The sequence below is a fragment of the Numida meleagris genome, chromosome 2 (genome assembly GCF_002078875.1).
Source record: "Numida meleagris isolate 19003 breed g44 Domestic line chromosome 2, NumMel1.0, whole genome shotgun sequence".
In the NCBI taxonomy this organism is placed as follows: domain Eukaryota; kingdom Metazoa; phylum Chordata; class Aves; order Galliformes; family Numididae; genus Numida; species Numida meleagris.
Genome location: NC_034410.1, coordinates 15,490,273 through 15,507,471, shown reverse-complemented (window position 1 = coordinate 15,507,471; position 17,199 = coordinate 15,490,273). Strand labels below are relative to the sequence as shown.

General features: G+C 40.9%; 1 protein-coding gene across 12 annotated transcripts in view; it reads right to left on the bottom strand.

Annotated features, from left to right (window-relative positions):
* Positions 1-17,199, bottom strand: part of ABI1 (abl interactor 1) — a 77,621-nt gene that overhangs the window by 43,048 nt on the left and 17,374 nt on the right. For all 12 annotated transcript variants that reach the window (XM_021387190.1, XM_021387195.1, XM_021387185.1 and 9 more), the window contains exon 2: positions 11,822-11,989. In XM_021387190.1, the coding sequence (XP_021242865.1) occupies positions 11,822-11,989 (168 nt within the window). The remainder of the gene's footprint in view (positions 1-11,821; positions 11,990-17,199) is intronic.

The following is a 17,199-nucleotide window of genomic DNA, read 5'->3' as shown; positions in this document are numbered from 1 at the left end:
TTTCTGTAGGTGGATTCCCTTCAGTCTTCTACTCGGGGCCACCACAGATATAAAACACCACTGTTGTTAACACTGTGCCCTTACAGAACTAGAAGGCAGCATTCACTGCATACTGAGTCACAACCTTCTCCAGCCAAAACACCTCTAAAGATACAGCATTGTGGCAGACCCGAGCCTAAGAGAAACCCATCCCACCACCTTTCCCCTTCTCTGGGATCACCTCTCACATGCTCTCAGCTTGCCATCAAGGCACAGACTTTTCATGCACATACACAGAAGCTAAAACCAGGTAGCAGTTGTGAAGACAAGATGCATGTGTGTGCAGGGGGCATCAGTGCTGCAGTCCCCTGCTGAACGTGATCTCCCAGCACCATTACAGTGCATTTATTAGACAGACCAATCAGAAATTCCCAACAGCTGGGCAGGCAATTAGACATTTCCACTGCACAGTTACTGGCATAGAGATTTAACTTGACTGCAAACAACTGGGAAGAAAAATTTTTTGGAAATAACATACTGAAGGTGGTCTGCAGAAGAAAGGCAATGTGTAGTTTTCATGACCTTGCCTCCAGGATAACTGATCCCACGTTGGGGTGAGGGGAAGGGATAGAGACAACAAAACCTGGCCTGGCAGAAGAAAACGGCAGGGAAAAAAGAAAACAGACTGGACATGTCTTCAATGTCACTTCAGGCAAAACACTATACAGATGCTGACCAGGGAACTGTTTAAAGCCAGCTGAGGAAGGAATGCTGGTGCTCTGTAAAGGTACTCCCGTTGCTGTGGCGGGTTATAAGCCACAGCAGCATTTCAAGAGAAAGACTCACAGCAATGAGCACTCATGCACGATGGTCTTTGACCTGGGCAACAGCGTATGGCTCAACACACACACAAGAGCTGCTGAGCTTCTGCAACTGCACAGCAAAGCAGCTGGGAACATCACACTGCTACACTTACCTGAAATGGGAGGGAGGCAGTGGTGGGGAGTAAAATGTTTTCCTGCGAGATAAAGGGGCACATCAGGATGCAATTTAATGGACCACAGGCTACAGAAGTTTGCACAGCTGTCTTTCTATCTCTTCCCCATTGTTTCAGTAAACCCTGATTTTCCTGAGGTCAATGTACTCTTTGGATTTAAGTTATGTATATCTACCCAGCATTACAGCTGGTGTTTATTCCCAGAAGGATATAGATAGTACAAACAACAACTACACATTTGTTTTTAAGAACTGTGATTATGAAGAAAAGTAGGCAAACGGGCAGGAGGGGAACAGTACACAGAAAAAGAATTGAAATTCAAATCTGCAGATAATTCATATTTTGTTTTTCCAGGATGTTTTTTTAAGTAATTATCCACAGAATCTCTGCTTTCTAAATGTGCATTTGGAAAAATTCACACCACATTTTTTTATTCTACTGATTAGATAATACTTTTGACTAATACAGAACTAGGTGACCAGTCACTACCTAATAACAGACAGCCAGCAGTATTCTCTCAGTCTTCCTTCAGGAAAACATTTTTTAAAGGCTGTTTTTCATGTGAATGTTTTTCCTGTACTTTGCAGAAAGAATAAATGTTAGGTACATTTATTCCACGTAATTCAGTCAGTGCTAGAGGGCATCTCCAAAGGGCTTCCACACTGGCTGAAGAACTACACCTTTAATGCAGCCCAGAGGAATACACTTCCATTAAGATGTTGAAAGATTACGTCAGTTCTTTGAAAAGATGAAAGTAACTTGGAGCTCTGGTCCCATCAAGCTCCACTTGCTCCCAGGTCTGGAGGTCTAAAAGCAAGAAATAAGCGAAATGGGATTGAAGGCTGATATCCTCTCTGTCAGCCACGAGGCTTGCTACACAGCAAGAAGAATACTTAAAGCAGGAAAATACCAAGTGATTTCAGTTGAATTTTTCACAAAAAGAGCTTCCATGAACCAACTTCCATTTCCTGAAGACTTGTTCTTTGTTAGTGTGCCACAGTTGTACTGAGGAAAGAGAGAAAACATTAACAAAAAGACCATGAACCAGAAGTTTCTTCGATCTTTTTAAGTATCCTGATGCCAGACTGGCTGCAAATGTATTACAATGGAGATGCTTCAAAACTAATAAATGAAGGATAAGCACTTCTATGCTCAGCTTTCTTCTTACTATTAAAGCAAGTCACTGATGGACGTGTGCACAGGTCATGTGGATGGATGTCATTCATGTACTGCAGAAACAGATACAGTGAATTACTTCAATTTAGAAGGAGACTAAGACAGTGATACAAAAGTGAGTAGACCATCCTCAGCGTGTACAGAAAAATAAATAACAGAAAACAAAAAATAGTTTGTCTCCAATCAGGTTGAAGGCTGATAAAGCTGTCAGTGACACTGTTGTCTCAACATGCAATTTAGGGTGTAGGAAGAAACCAAATCCAAACATAGTGGTACAACTAAGATTGTGCAGTTGAAAAAGTCTAATTTGTTTCAGTCTGTTTGACTGCACTTTACCTTAATGGGCTGTAATTACATCCAGAGATTTGCCATCTTCATATGACTTACAGGCTGCACCTCCCAAAGAGAGATTATCCTTAGTTACTTCTGTGACTCACTCATCAGCACCATGTTAGTCAACAGTGCACTGAGTTGTAGCACTGGAGTAATACAACACTGCTACCAGACATCTGCTCTCAAATGCCACGTTTTACCTGCCAAGATACACATGCAAGTCAACAGCACAACTTCAAGTTGTTTTTTAGTTTTTCTTTTCATACAACATAGAGATTTAATCAAAAGAAATTAAAATGCTATTTAAGAGGAATTAACAATTTGCTTGTCCACAAGCTGGCATGTTATTAATTTAATATATGCTACCTATCAGCTCTTAGCAAAAGCATAAATTGCTCAAAAATTTCAGCAACACCTTTCTTAGCCTAGTTTAGGAGACAAGTTTTGCCTACAGAACAACTCATCTCATTTAGTCCTGCAATACACCCAGCCACTGCTGCATTTTGCCCAATACTTATCTTAACAACACATGCAAGGAAATCCTATAAATGGACAATGAAGGATCAGCTTCCCAAAGATGACGTTTATCCCCTATCCAGTCAGATAAAGGTTGATTTGTAGCTTGAAGGCTTATCCTGCATTCTTATCCAGTCTACTTTTGAACCTTGTTCAACTTGAAGGAAAAAAAAAAAAACACTAAAGGTCCAGAGTTCAATAAATAAAAAGAATTTCTTTTCAGTCACTATTCAACGCTTCATTGTTCTTATATTTTCAAAAGATGGCTCAATTGACCTTTTGTCAAGAAGCACTAATATGTGTTGTAATTTCCATCAAGATCCTTCTAACTGTATGGTTCCTATCCTGTTTTCATATTGTACAGAGGCCTGACAGCTTTTACTCACACCATTGTTATTCCAGTTTGCACCACATACAGGAATTCCAGATAGCGTGACAAGATCAAACCTACACTTGGTTGACAAAACATTATTTCCTATGGCAAGCAAAGAATAGAGAAGTGAGTTGGAGAAATCACAGGCTGTCCTTCAGACTCCTCCACTGGGTTGTGCTGTACATATCTGTAAGTAAAAACCATCCCAAGACAACACATGAGAGAAGAAACAAATGCTTTTAGGCACAAACAGGTGAAGCTACAGAACCACTATACTTTTGTAAAAGGGTCTATTCAGGAAAATGCCATTCTTGTTTAGCAGATTCTCAAAGAGGAAAAAAAAAGTTCTGTGATCCCATGGTTCTGTACCAAATTCATTTCACTGCCCATACAATATAAGTAGTCACTGCTCTTAAACAATGTAATTGCTGGAACCAGAAACAAAGATTTGAAGGGAAACTGACAGCTTTAGCAATTTATTTTTCAAGACTGAGGAAGATGCAGACATACTTTTATAGTGGTTATTTCTACACACACAGTCAGCATTCCAGGTGGAGATAGCTGAAAAGACAACTCAAACTGTATTAGTACAAAACATATTACTACTTTTCTCAAAAAAAAAGACCTACCACCTCTAGTACAGAATTTAGCTAAACAAACCCAGAATTTATTCCCCCTGCTCATCCCCCCTTCTGTCATGGTACTAGCAGCAAATCAGAAAACTCTCCAGTGGAATAAGTAGTTCTAGAAAAAAAAATAATAACATTCATGGAAATCTATTTATATTTAGCTGTTTTGCTATAAAATAAATGAATACATACAGCTTCTCACACACTTTTTTCCTGTACGTGAAAGGAACGCTCTGTATTCTGAGCATGGCCAAGCCATGCACAAGCTCATTCTGTTCCAATGGTGCTGGGAGAGGGACACACACCTGGGCACAGCAGCCATATGACAAGTGTTTGTTAAGGTGAACAATTCAACAGACTGAAAAAAAGGTGTAAGAAGTGTGGCAAAGTTATGACATAACAGTAACTGCCCCAGCTTTAAAACAGCAACTACTGCATCGTATACCTCCCACAAACTGATCTGCAAAGGTTTACTGGACATGCACAACTGACACAGGAATGGCTCCCTAGAGGCTAGTACAAAAGAACAAAGTCAAACCAGAAGCAGTATAAAGGGTGTCAGAGTGTTACCACCAGCTTATAAAATCCTCATGTGAAGCATGACCTAGCTTTCTTTTGGCAGATCAACATTAACTAAGCACTTTCATACGCCCCAAATAAAATCAGGCACCAGAAAGCACTCAGCAGTTCCTATCTGAGCTGCATAAGAGCCCAGCCACAGGTACCATGCCTGAGCAGCAAGCAGATCAGGAAGAGGAGTAGTTTCAGTAACGCAACATGACCAAGCTGCCAGTTCTGCAATACAGCCTTCATATCATCTTTTTCTCTCCCTTCCCCTAAATACAGTCAGCTCAAGTATAAGGCTATCCAGCTACCAAAAAAAAAACCCACAAAGCTTTCCAAATAGCTGCACTGGATGGCACAGATATGGTGACCAACTTAATGCTTTGGCAGAACTGCTGTATTAAACACAATGCTCCTGCACCCAGCACTGCATCCCTTCCATTTTCTTTCTTTGCCTTATCCACTAACGCACTGACAGAGATAAGTGCTAATTCAAGGGGAAACGAGTTATTCACATAAAGACTGCCTGTTTACAGAGACCTGAAATGGAAAATAAATTTTGGCCAACAATCTAATCCGATGCATCTGAAGAAGAAAGAGATTCTTGAAGTCTAATAAAGACTTTACAGCAGGTTAGTGATGCATTTCATTTATGTGATGTATCTTCCAGATATAAGAAGTTTTTCATTAAAAAAAGATGCACAAACATCTGTGACTTGTTTGTTGCACAAAACCATCAGAAAAAGCCTTCCAGAGTAAAGTTTGCAGCTGTGGGATTTTTGCTTTGATTTCAGAAAACACGAAGCTGCATCAGGCCTCTTAATTCACTATTTAATGCGGTATCTAAAGCTTACAGCTAAACGTCCATCCAGCAGAAAAGAAGTTTTAGTGGTCTACAAGATACTGGAAATTGTCCATTTAGAACATGTTTCTACCAGACTGTGGAACGGGAATGAGACTAGGAAGGATTTCACTGCAGCAAACAGCCACTACAGTTAGCAATCTCTCCTATTCCCCAACAACATGTTCACACCCAGCATTCACAAGAACAGGTGGGAATAAAGAATGACAGGAAACAAAAGTTTCTGACTCAATCCCTTCTTCTCCATCAAAGCAGCTGCCCTATGGGAGTCACTGAGGTGGTTGTTTGGTCAGCACAGAAAGGCCAACAGTTAGGCTTACTATTTTATAACAGCAAATGATTTTTAAAATCCCATTACAGTGATTTTATTAAAAAAAAAAAAAAACAAAGAGAACCTCATCTGTTGAGCTGCACAGGAGTTACAAATTCTGTGTGTATTCATTTGTGGTCACAGAGAATTTCTCAACAGAACAGCTAACAGGGCAAGCCTTACACACTGTATTTAACAATTTTCATATGCAGACAGATAAGCAGAGCAAGCACAGCACAACTGAGCTGCAGCAGCTTCTGGGAGCCTTGGCCTCTATTACAGAGTACAGGAAGAACAGGATGTGAAGCAAAGGCCACAGAGATAGTCAGCACTTTATTAGGAAAGTAAATGCCACCCAAGGCAAGGTTAATTTAAACAAAAGGTACACGTTTCTTCACCATATTTGGAATATTTCTGTCTGTTGACAAGCAAAGGCAGTCCAAGAGAATGAGAGATAAGACATTATCTTTCTAATGTATACATTAGATGCTCTTCTGGTTCCTGCAAAAACACTGTCTCCTCATGCATTTTTGGATGTGTGGCAGGGAAAATGTGTATGGAAGAAGAGCTAACAAGATTTGCAGACATGGAGTGGCATTTTTTCCTTGACTTAATAGCTCTCCATCACCATTTAGGTCCTCTAGCTTTTGATGTGCCTTGCAAGGACATCAAGTCAGATTTCAGGGTCCATCCAACTACTGCAGTGCTGCACTGAAAGGAGTCACACCACTGAATAACTTGTGGTGCACCACCCTCCATAATGAAAAGCTCCATGTCAGAACCTGCTCCTTTCTGCACTGCCACTACAAGAGGCTAACTACAGAGGTGACAGAGCCAGACTCAAGTAGCTAATGGCTACACCGTTGTGTCACCGCTTAGCTTCCTCTTTGTCAGACTGAACAAGACCTTCAGCCTCTCCTTGTAGCTTCACACCCCTGACCATCTCAGTAGCTCTCTTCTGGGAATCTCCAGTTTCCCTACAGCTCTCTTGAACAAGGCAAGAGCGACACAAGTCTGGACACGGTGTTCCAGATGAAGCCTTCTCACTGCAGAGCTGATGACATCCACTGCCCTCCAGCTGCACTCTTTCCCAGGCAGCCCTGCACTGCTGTTTCCCTCACCCAGCACAGCATCCCCTAGAATAGCAGCTCCCTTCCAGGACTTGCTCAGACGTTACCTCCCAGCCTGTACAAACCCGTGAAACCTCAAGTGCAGGGCCCTGCACCTCGCTGCCTTTCCCGAGATTTTTGCTGACTCAGTTCTCAAGGTTCCTCTGCACTGCAGCTCTATCATTCAGCATACAAACCAACTTTTCAAACTTAGAATGATCCCCAGATTTGCCGAGGACATGCTTTATGTTCCGAGTGGTCTCCAGAGACTATTCTGAACAATACAGTATTGACCATGCTTGTTAGCAGCATCCAGCCATTTTCTAGATCTGGTTAATTTTCTTCCCAAATAACAGTCCAAACATTATTCAGCCCATATGCTCGTCATGTTAGAGAGCAATACCAGAGCTTTAAGCAACCTGTTACTTTTAAAGAGATAATTTCATGATATAAGTTGCTCCTTGGAACAACAGTTGTCACCAAGAGGATTTGGCGAGCACCACCCATAGGAGTACCAGAGTATTTACATAACTGCTTGTTCCCAGGCATGACATCCAACATTCATCAGCAGATGATTCACTGCATTTTCTACCCTTTTTCTACTTTGCGGCTTTCAAATATGAACTGTTTTGTGACTGTATGCCACAACCCTTGAATGCGGTACCACATTAATCCAAGACAGGCACACACACACTCAGGGAAAGCTCCTTCCCATTAACTAAATCATGAAGAGTCCCCACTGCATGTGCACTGCATTATCCTCTTCAAACAGTGAAGACCTGCTGAGCACCTAAGACCTACCGTATTCTTTTTTCCCAGAATCAAAGACAAGCCAGTCTAGTCTCAACTTGCTGCTGCTTAGAAGCTCACTCCTTCACACCTCAGAGGATCTCTGGCAGATTTTCTCTGAAGCCTCATCCACATTGGTCCTCCCTGGTTACCAGCTCAAAGGAAGATGCCCAGCCATCTGCAGATAAGGGTGGTATCTATGTGAGAATAACACTGTCTCCATCTGTAAGGTTCAGGAGTGTTACAAAAGATAATATCTGCATACGAAATGATTCCCACTGCCTTCAGCCAGACAGCCATACCATAAAAACGGCATTTGGCTTTCTGCTTGCATGCAGTGGTTGAATTAGACATGAGGGAGTGACAGTAAGACTCTTCTAAACTAAGTGCTTTTCTTAGTTTCAAAAGCTTCTTTTGAAACAGTGATAAAAGATGCACGTATATTTTCCTATTGAAACTTAAATTCTGTGAACATTTTTCTGTAACAGCTCTTATTTTGCATTAGAGAACAGCTTCAGATGCAGAAGAGAATTGAACGCTTTAAGGGGTGCAAGTGCCCCCTGGTACAAAACGTCATCTCTTAAAGAAGAGTCTGTTGCTTCCTTCATATTTCAATAGGCGTGGACTTAAAAACCAAGATTTTCAAAAACTATTTACGTCTAGGAAAAAAAAGGAGTCATTTCTACATCCAGTACTGCAGCTGCTCAGACATAAATGCAAGTGCTGATCGGTTACATTTTCCAGTTTTGGCACTATAAACAAGGATGTCCCTTGTCAACCTTCCTCCTCTAACAACTCTGTCTCATCTTCATTCTCTTCAAGTCTGTGGAAATGAACCAGCAAAAATGTATCTTAAAGTACATTTCCTAAGTTAGCTCTCATTTCCAAGGGGAGGAGGGGGAACCACCAAGACACTACAAGTCAAAAGAGCGAAAAAGCACAGGCCCAAATTTCTAGAGAGGCAGTTTCCCTTACCAGATGTTTAAGCTAGAAAGAGCTGAATTTTCAACTCCTCTGCTAATAGACAGTAATTTTCAGAACAAAAGGAAAGATGCAACAGGATTTATTTATTAAAGAACTAACTCATGGACTCAGGGATCCATGCAAGAATGAAACAAACAGCATTAATTTCTAGTCTACTGCTTAAACTCATTTAATACACAAAAAATAACCAGAATGAAGCATAAATTGCATTCAAAGCACAAGTGCACAATGTATTGTTTAACTCATCATCAGGGAACATGAAAAATTATTGGTTTATTCAACACCCGAATTGCCCAACACTTTAAGAAATGGCATATGCCAAATGCTAAGGTCTTCATTCTTGTCTCACCTTGATGCCCCAGGTCCTTCCTGCTGTCTCCCACTTCAGGCTGACCCTCGGCCACCCTTTCACTCCATCACTGTCCAGTCTATTATTTCATTCATTTTCTCCATTAAAGAAAATAATACCTACTCCAAATACCTCACATTTCAGACACTACAATGAAAGCAAACACTTGGCAATTGCTGTTCAAAAAATTGCTTTTTTGTCACTTCTTCTCAACATAATAAGCTATACCCAAGTGAAGCCCTGCTGTCACCTACCCACAGATGCTGGATTGTAAGTGACACAGGGTCCCGGGTCCTTCCTCCATTGCCTTTTTACCATTGTCCCACAGGGAATGTTGAGGACACACCACAGCATGGCTTTGCCTTCACATCCTACTTCAAAACCAGATGAGCAACTACTACCTGAAATCTTTTAAGTATGGTTTTGTCTTCAGAACAGACAAACTAAAACCTCAAACAGGAACTGACAGAAATGTGTGATGTAACTGTGACTGCAGCAGAAAGCTTGTAGTACAGAGGCCTGGAGATATATATACTTTAACGCCTTCAGTAAAGCCTTGAACCTCAAGATGGTCCAAAATATAGACTTGCTATTTTTTCCCCCAGAATCCTGCCTAACAGGATGAGTAGGTTCTCGTACACTAGAAGGGTTCGCAAGCTTCTCCACAACAGTAATCAAGTCCCTGCTCTGCCATATCAGAACAGTCCGGAAAGGCCAGTCAGCTTGGGAAGGCTCAATGTCAACACCAAGGGTTTAACAGCTGAGCAATTTGTGCACAGCTCTGTGTCCTGGACATAGTAACTTTGTGGCAGGCCATCGCAGACCCACAGGTTACAGCTGAAAGACAACTATAATTGCAGAAAATAAAGATGCAGCTGGTGTAGCTTCTATGCAGCAGCCAGAGCAGAAGCCTTTCCTGGAGCTGCTCACTGCAGTGTTCCCTCACCCCTGAATGATTTTTCATGTGAAGCTTGTTTGCTCTCAGTACAGAATAAAATTAAGTTGAATTCATTTTTTCCAATAAAAGCAAGTCATTTTTCCATCTGTACAGTTAAGTTCCAGTAGCAACAACAGAGCACACCACTCCATTTAACTTTTCCTGAGTGCTTTTTCCACTGAAGAAGGTACATAGCTAGGAGGAATCTCAAGTAGCTACTAGTCAAGATTAGCTGTCCAGTCATTTAGACTAGACTCATTCTGGAAAACACGCACCGAGTACTGAAATAGCATGTCAGTACTGAGTGTCAGAGGTGGGAAGGGAACACTGATTGTAGATCAAAAGAACCATAGGATTTTCTTCCATAGTGCTCATTACCAGAAATATTTTGATCAAATTGTACTTTGTCCCATAGGTATCTGCTCTGTATTGCAAGACCCAGAACTGAGTAGTTGACTGGCAGTGCCTCAGATCTGTGTTTCTAGGCAATACCTCTTCCATGGAAAAGAATTCTTTTTTGAGAATACATTCATCCTCCCATGCTTTAGCGGCATGGAAATATTCATGATTGATACAAGCAAAGGGAAAAGACGACACTCTGGAAACTTAGAAGAATTTTGAATCAGTTTATCAAACAACTGCACAGAAGATATAAAATATGCAGTTGAAGCATTTGATCAAAAAACACCTGAAAGCAAACAGCTGAGCCAATACATGCATGTTATCCATATCTAGTTTAGTTCCACAGAATTAGTCCGCAAAGTTCACTTATAAGCAAGGATTCGTTTCAGGAAAGACCAACCAGCAGCAGAAACTATGAGTGACCTTGCTAAACACTGCTTAAAAGCTCTACAAAGCACTGATTGTTCATAGTCTTTAGCAAACAGTTCATGTATCAGGTGACTCAACAGCTTTCAGCATAGCGCCTTCAGTTCAAGCAGCAAATAGTACAGAGGGTTAACAGCTTTTGTGCTAGTATCAAACATTTTGGCTTTTTCCATGATTAGTCATATCAGTGGGCCAATGAAAATTTAACAATAATTGCTTCACTCACTGCAGCTCTGAAACACACAAGAAAAGATGTGCTCAGTGTAACAGGACATGCAATGCTTGCGAGGCTTGTTGGTTCAGTCCTTTATGCAGTCACCTCTTTGAACGTAGTCACCACCCTAGCATCACAAAACCTCTCAATAATTGACAAAGCAAGAAATTCATTTACACCAATTGTACTTCCTCCTACTTAGCTGTTCCAGTGACAACTACTTTTTAAAATATTTGATAGAGCTTTTAACTCTGCATAGTTCTTGACACACTCCAGTCAACAAGTGTTTCAGAAAGGGAATGTGCACTGGAATCTCCTCCCAGCTGACAGCTCTTAGGGAACCACTGAGCTGCCATTTACAGTTTTAGGAAACCATGATTACTCTGTAAGAACAATAAACAGAGGTTAGCAGGGCTCTACAGGGAGACAGACAGCAGAGGCCATGAGAGGCATTTTCCTTCAAATCTAAGAAATTTGGTCTAATGTGTACTAACACAGTATTGGCTGACCAACAATGGTTTTAAATTCACTGACGAACAATTTAGTTTGGATCCTTTGAGTTCCAGTTATGAAACATCTGGATTTCTTTGAAAATCAAAATCCTCTCTAACCCTCTCTCAACTGCAGCTTCTGATTCTGGAATCTTAATTAACTCCTGCTTTAAATCGAATATAGCCCCAGCACTTCTTGATAAAGGATCTGTTTTATTTCAATCACAATCATCATTAGCAAGTGGCTTTCTTAAATATTAAAAAGAAGAAAGTCTTACCGTTTTCAATCACATTACTCAGAGAATTCAAAAAAGTCAACATAAACTACCCATCTCCCAATAATACAAGAAGGAAGATAACACTTGTATTAAAAAAGATTACCTGGGAGATATGGTTGATGGAGGACTCCATCCTCCGTAGCTGGGACGCCTGGATGTCCAGCAGCTGTAGTACATTGTTGGCCAGTGCATTGATCTGATAAGCAACACTGGCTAGAGACTGAGTTGTGTAGGCTTTGGTCTCTTCTAATGCTTTCCTTTTATCTGGAGCCTGTAAAGCAAAAGAACAAGATGTTTGCTTAAGGCCAGGAAAAGGGTGGGAGATAGGGGAGAAAGGACAGGAACAAAAAACGCAACCTATATTTAGAAGGGTCTGTAATCAAGAAGATCTGACTGTGCAGTCAGACAGAGTACTCAGTCTGCATCTACATTAAAAAATTCTCAATAATAAAGTGCAAATAAAGAATTTGAGAACTATTTAACCATAACATTACATGCCAAGAAACAATTCATTCAGTAGAAAAAGCCAACATTATCATGATTTGCCAATATTGAGTTTCTAAATCCTGCCTGCACATCCTTCATTTCCGGAAAAGCCTCTAATTCCCCAGGAACATCGAAACAGTTTTCACCATCTCTTATGAGATCACACAGCCCAAACAACTTAAATATAGAAAAATATTTTCCCACAGTTCAGTATCCCCCACCACACACACTGTCTGCAAAGCCAGCCCTCCCGCTGTGCAGGCTGCTGCTGCAGCCCAGGAGCAGGGAGGAAGGGAGCAGAGCAGCAGTTGTGACATCACCTCTCCTCGTGTGAAAGCTTAATAAACCTTCCTTAACAGCTGCCAGCTTGCTGCTGGCCCTGTTTGCTCAGGTACCACTCATCTGCAGGAGTAGATCCTTGCTGTGTCCCACTCATACGGAATAAGGTTCACCTAAGCCGCTGCCTCCTCCTGCCTCCCCCTGCTATGTCCCACAGCAGCACCCAGCCTCACATTCTTTCCTCCCCCTCTCTGATCCCATTCCAAACCACACCTTCATCCACAAAAGGTGCACATCTTATACATTCCTTGCCTTCTTCCACCTCATCAGCCTCACAGGTCATCAGCTCAAGCAGCAACCAAGCCACATCACATGTTGACAGAAGAGCCAGAGAACCCACCATGCATTTCATTTATTTGTACCATAGTCGGTCCAGTTGCAGTTACCATCTGTTCCTGAATCCCACCTCTTACTTCTTCAGAATCTTAGGTTAACATCCACCAGTGTTAAATTTGCCCCTTACTTAAATATGAAGAAAGCTAATAAGGAACCTTGTCTCTCTTGCTTTAAGGAGAAAACTGGAAGGTAAACTGCTCATGTATATTATAAACTCACTGCATGACAAATACTGAAACACTAGCTATGTCATGCTACCTGTTAAGGAAAAATATTTCTTTTTAAAAACCAGGATGAATTCCCACCCCACCCCCACAAACCAGGAAATTTATTTAGATCTATGATCAATGTTCCCAGCAGTGTTTTGACATGTAATAGAACACTTCTAGTCAATGCCATCCTTCAAATAGATTCACAAACAGATGCTTTCAACAATAGGAAGCAGTTTAATGCAATCTGCTGCCAATGGGTAAAACAACTATTGCATGTACTAAGAACGTGCTGTAGTGAAAAAGAAAAAAAGTTTTAATATTTCTTAAGGCAAACAAAGCTACCTTTCAGCTTAAAAGAATACCGATATTTCTAGATGTCAGAAAATTTTAGCAAGCCACTTCTTTTTGAAAACAAGCTTTCACAGTGAAGGATCTGCTAACTACTACAGCTCAAGAAGCAAGCTTCCCAAAGCACCCTGACTCTCCAAAGAGGCATTTGAAGCTTCAAATCATCACTAGCAATGACTTTAAAAAAAAAAAAATCCACAATCTGCACTATTGAGTTGAGCCCACAGAAAACGAGAGGTGTTTCATACTGAATTTTTACCACCTACAACAATGGTGGAAGTGCAGGTTGCAGCAACAGAGATAGCTGAAATAGAACTTCTACTGAACTAGACAAAGCCAGCTGGCACGATTCCACCTTTAGATCTATGTTTGAGGGGATACGAAGTCTTTACTCAAGGTATTTTACTGTTAAACTGAACACCAACAAATTACAAAGCTACAGCACTGTTTCCAAATGAGAAAGCTTTCAACAACAACAAAAAATCTTCTCTAATGACTTATTGATCAAATGCCTTGTCCTCAATTGCCTAAACACCTAAAATTTTGGTTATTCGCCCAAATGAGTGGTTTGGCAGCAGGATTAGATGAGCAGTTGTGATACATAATGTATTTCACGTCCTAGTGGTATTAGATCAGAAATATTTTCAAGCTTTACAGTTAATTCAGACAACTCTGCTCAGCATTTTAAGTAACAGTTTACGTTAGAGCTAGTTTGACAAACAGTCTTCAGCACTGTTGAATTAGAACTGCCGGTATCCACAAGATACAAGCGAAAAGCTTCACAGCGTGGGAAATGAAGAGTGGAGAGGGAAAAGACAAGAGCAGCAGCAGGAGGGAGCAGGAATTTCCAGCATTATCGAATTGTTATTTTCGTTTCTCTCTAAGCAAAAACTAGAAATAGTACAGATCATAAAACATGTTCACATGCCTTCAGATACTTTAGTAAAACACATGAGCAGCAGTTAACTACTCCAATTTAGAGATGACAATATGACAAAACTGATTTGTTTTCCCAACAGAATTACTTTATAATTTTTGTATTAGTAACGTTAAAGATATTGTTACTTCCCCAGTAGTTTTCAATGTGAAAGGAAGTTTGAGTGTCAATTAGTAGCAAACTGAATATTATTTAAAATCAAGAAGATCACAGCTTTTGAAGTTTCCCTCTTAAAAAGCAACCTGTATTTCCAGCTCATCCTTAACTGTCTTGTAAGAATGGCAGAACTGCAATTTGAAATTACTTTTGCTTAATTGAGTTAAAAAAAAAAAAAGAAAGCTTTTCCTATAATCCAAGGGGACAGAGATGGTTAAGTAGTATGGCATTCCACGCCACATATCACATATATTTCTCAAATCCAAACTTGTATAATAATGCTTCCTAAAAAACAATTACCTCATTGTGATCAAAACTAACTTTACACCCAAGCAATTGCCACAACAAAAGAGTAAAATCTTATCTACTGCTTTCTCAGTTCAGCACCACTTCAAGGCCAAAATGATGAGGAATCTGTCCATCACTCAGCAACCAGTTGCACTGCCAGCCAATTTCCCACCTCCCCTCCTCCAAAACGCCACCCACATAGGCACATCCCCGGCACGGTGTCTGTGCAGCGGACAAGCCATCTGCCCTCCCAGCTTTCTCACTCTCAGCTAATTCCCACCATTTTCTAGTTCCTACAGCACACAGCTACTTATACCTACTTCCTCCAAAATTACGTCAGCTCACACTGCAAAGTGACTCCAGAGAGCAGGCATTCACATGCTAGTCCATACTCTTATTACCTTTCCTCCAGCCTCCTTTCCCCTTTCCCCAATTCCATCCTATTTTCTGTGCTTGAAAGTCCCTGTAAGAAAGCAATGACCAGGCTCCATTTGAGAAAGGTCAGAAAGCAGCTCATCAGGTCACACACTGCGACAAGCTGCCCTGCTAGGAACAAATTAGTTTGCCTCCTGAGCGTGTGGCATATGTTGTTTGACATTTTTCATCTCCAACAGCTGGAATACGTGCAACCTCAATTATTAAAAAAAAATTCCACCATTCCATAAACTACTAATAGAGCACTGTCCTAAAGCTGCCCAATAATCACTAACCTAAACAGAGCTGTTAATTATTCAGCACCCAACACTCTTCAGATGTTGGCACTCCGTTCAAGGACCCAATCACTCTCTGCAACCAAGCTAGAGGAACAGATCTGCAGTCACTTTTATATCCCTTTGCTGTTATTGCTCGGGATGCCTTTAATGAATCCAGTGCTGCAGTACATTTACTTTTGCTTCAAAGCAAGCATGGAATAATTGCTCAGTTTTGCATCTTGGCTGTCTTCGTTTAAAAAGTGTCTCCTACCCTTCATTGACCGATTAAAGAGAAAATTAGGATTACTATGAATTGCCACGAGGATTTAGCAGTCTATCACAAATCAGCATTCACAGAATAAAACCACATCATTCAGTGATCATCAATATACCCATTTATCTATCTTTCAAGTTTATGGAGTGTAAACTTCCTCATAAGACAGATCCTATGGTTGAAGTTTTAGAATTCTGATTCCTTTCACAAAGGTCTTGTCACTTTAGCTCTGAGTTTTGATCTTGACAAAGCCTAGAATGAACTTTTATGAAAAACAGTCAGCCAAAACTTTCAGCTTAAGTTAGCTATAACCTACAGCACCTCATTTTTGCAGTCTATTAGAAGACACATCCAAGGACTGACTCAGAGATTCCTCGTTATCAATACTTAACCTCCCCAAATATTTCTGAAAAGTGGCTCCCCCACCCAGAAGACAGCATTACTTATAAACCTGCCTAAAAGAGGAGCTTGTAACATTACACAGACCTTCCAGAAGCATCTATGAGCTCTATGTTGCCGCTTCACTGATCTGATAAAGCCTTTAATAACCCAAATCTGAACTACAGTCTTAAGGGCTTTTTTTTTTTTTTTAAACTTCTGACTGCTATGGCAAAAGGTCCGTGCATTTCTAAACTGTTCACAACATATGTTCAGCTTAGAGCAAATATTCTGCATTCAAGCTGCAGTAACGTGTCGCAGAGGTTTCAATATGCCACGTGCACTAGATAATGTTTATCTATTCTGAGCCAGAAGCCTAATTTAAATTGACTATTATGGACTGTTAATCCAGAGGTCACCGTAAAGTAACTGAGGTGCTACCTACTGCCATAAGGAGGTGGTCCATGAATACAGGTTCCCTCTCTCTCATAGCTCAGGGAGGTTGTTTACAAACCATTCTAACAGGCTGCATTGTGGTGGACTTCTTAGGTTGTTACTGACAGCTAACTACGCCAGTGAGAGAAGAAAGTCTAACAGGTACGTCACAGCTGCAGATGCCACAAGTTTAGATATTCCAAAGAACCTTCTGTAACCACCTATTACCTGGAAGCCATCCAAGGAGATCTGAACTCACTGTGGTTATTACTAGCAGGTGCTCACCAGGGAGCATTCAGGGTTTCTCTCATCACAGGTACAGCCTTAAGGAATATACATCATTCCAGAGCAGCAGCAGAGACTAAGGCTTTAAAATTTACAGATGAGGGTTGTTGACACTCCTGACATATACTGTCCAGAGAAGGAACAGAGTAGGAACTGGATGTGTCAAGTGCCTCCTAGAACAGGCTTACCATGCTCATGCCATACAGCAATCTCATTGATGGAATTATCTCTCTAATACAGTAGGCTAAGATTACTTCAAGGAGACAACGCACTATTTCCCAGTATCCCCAGATCCTAGTACAACTAGGCCCGGTG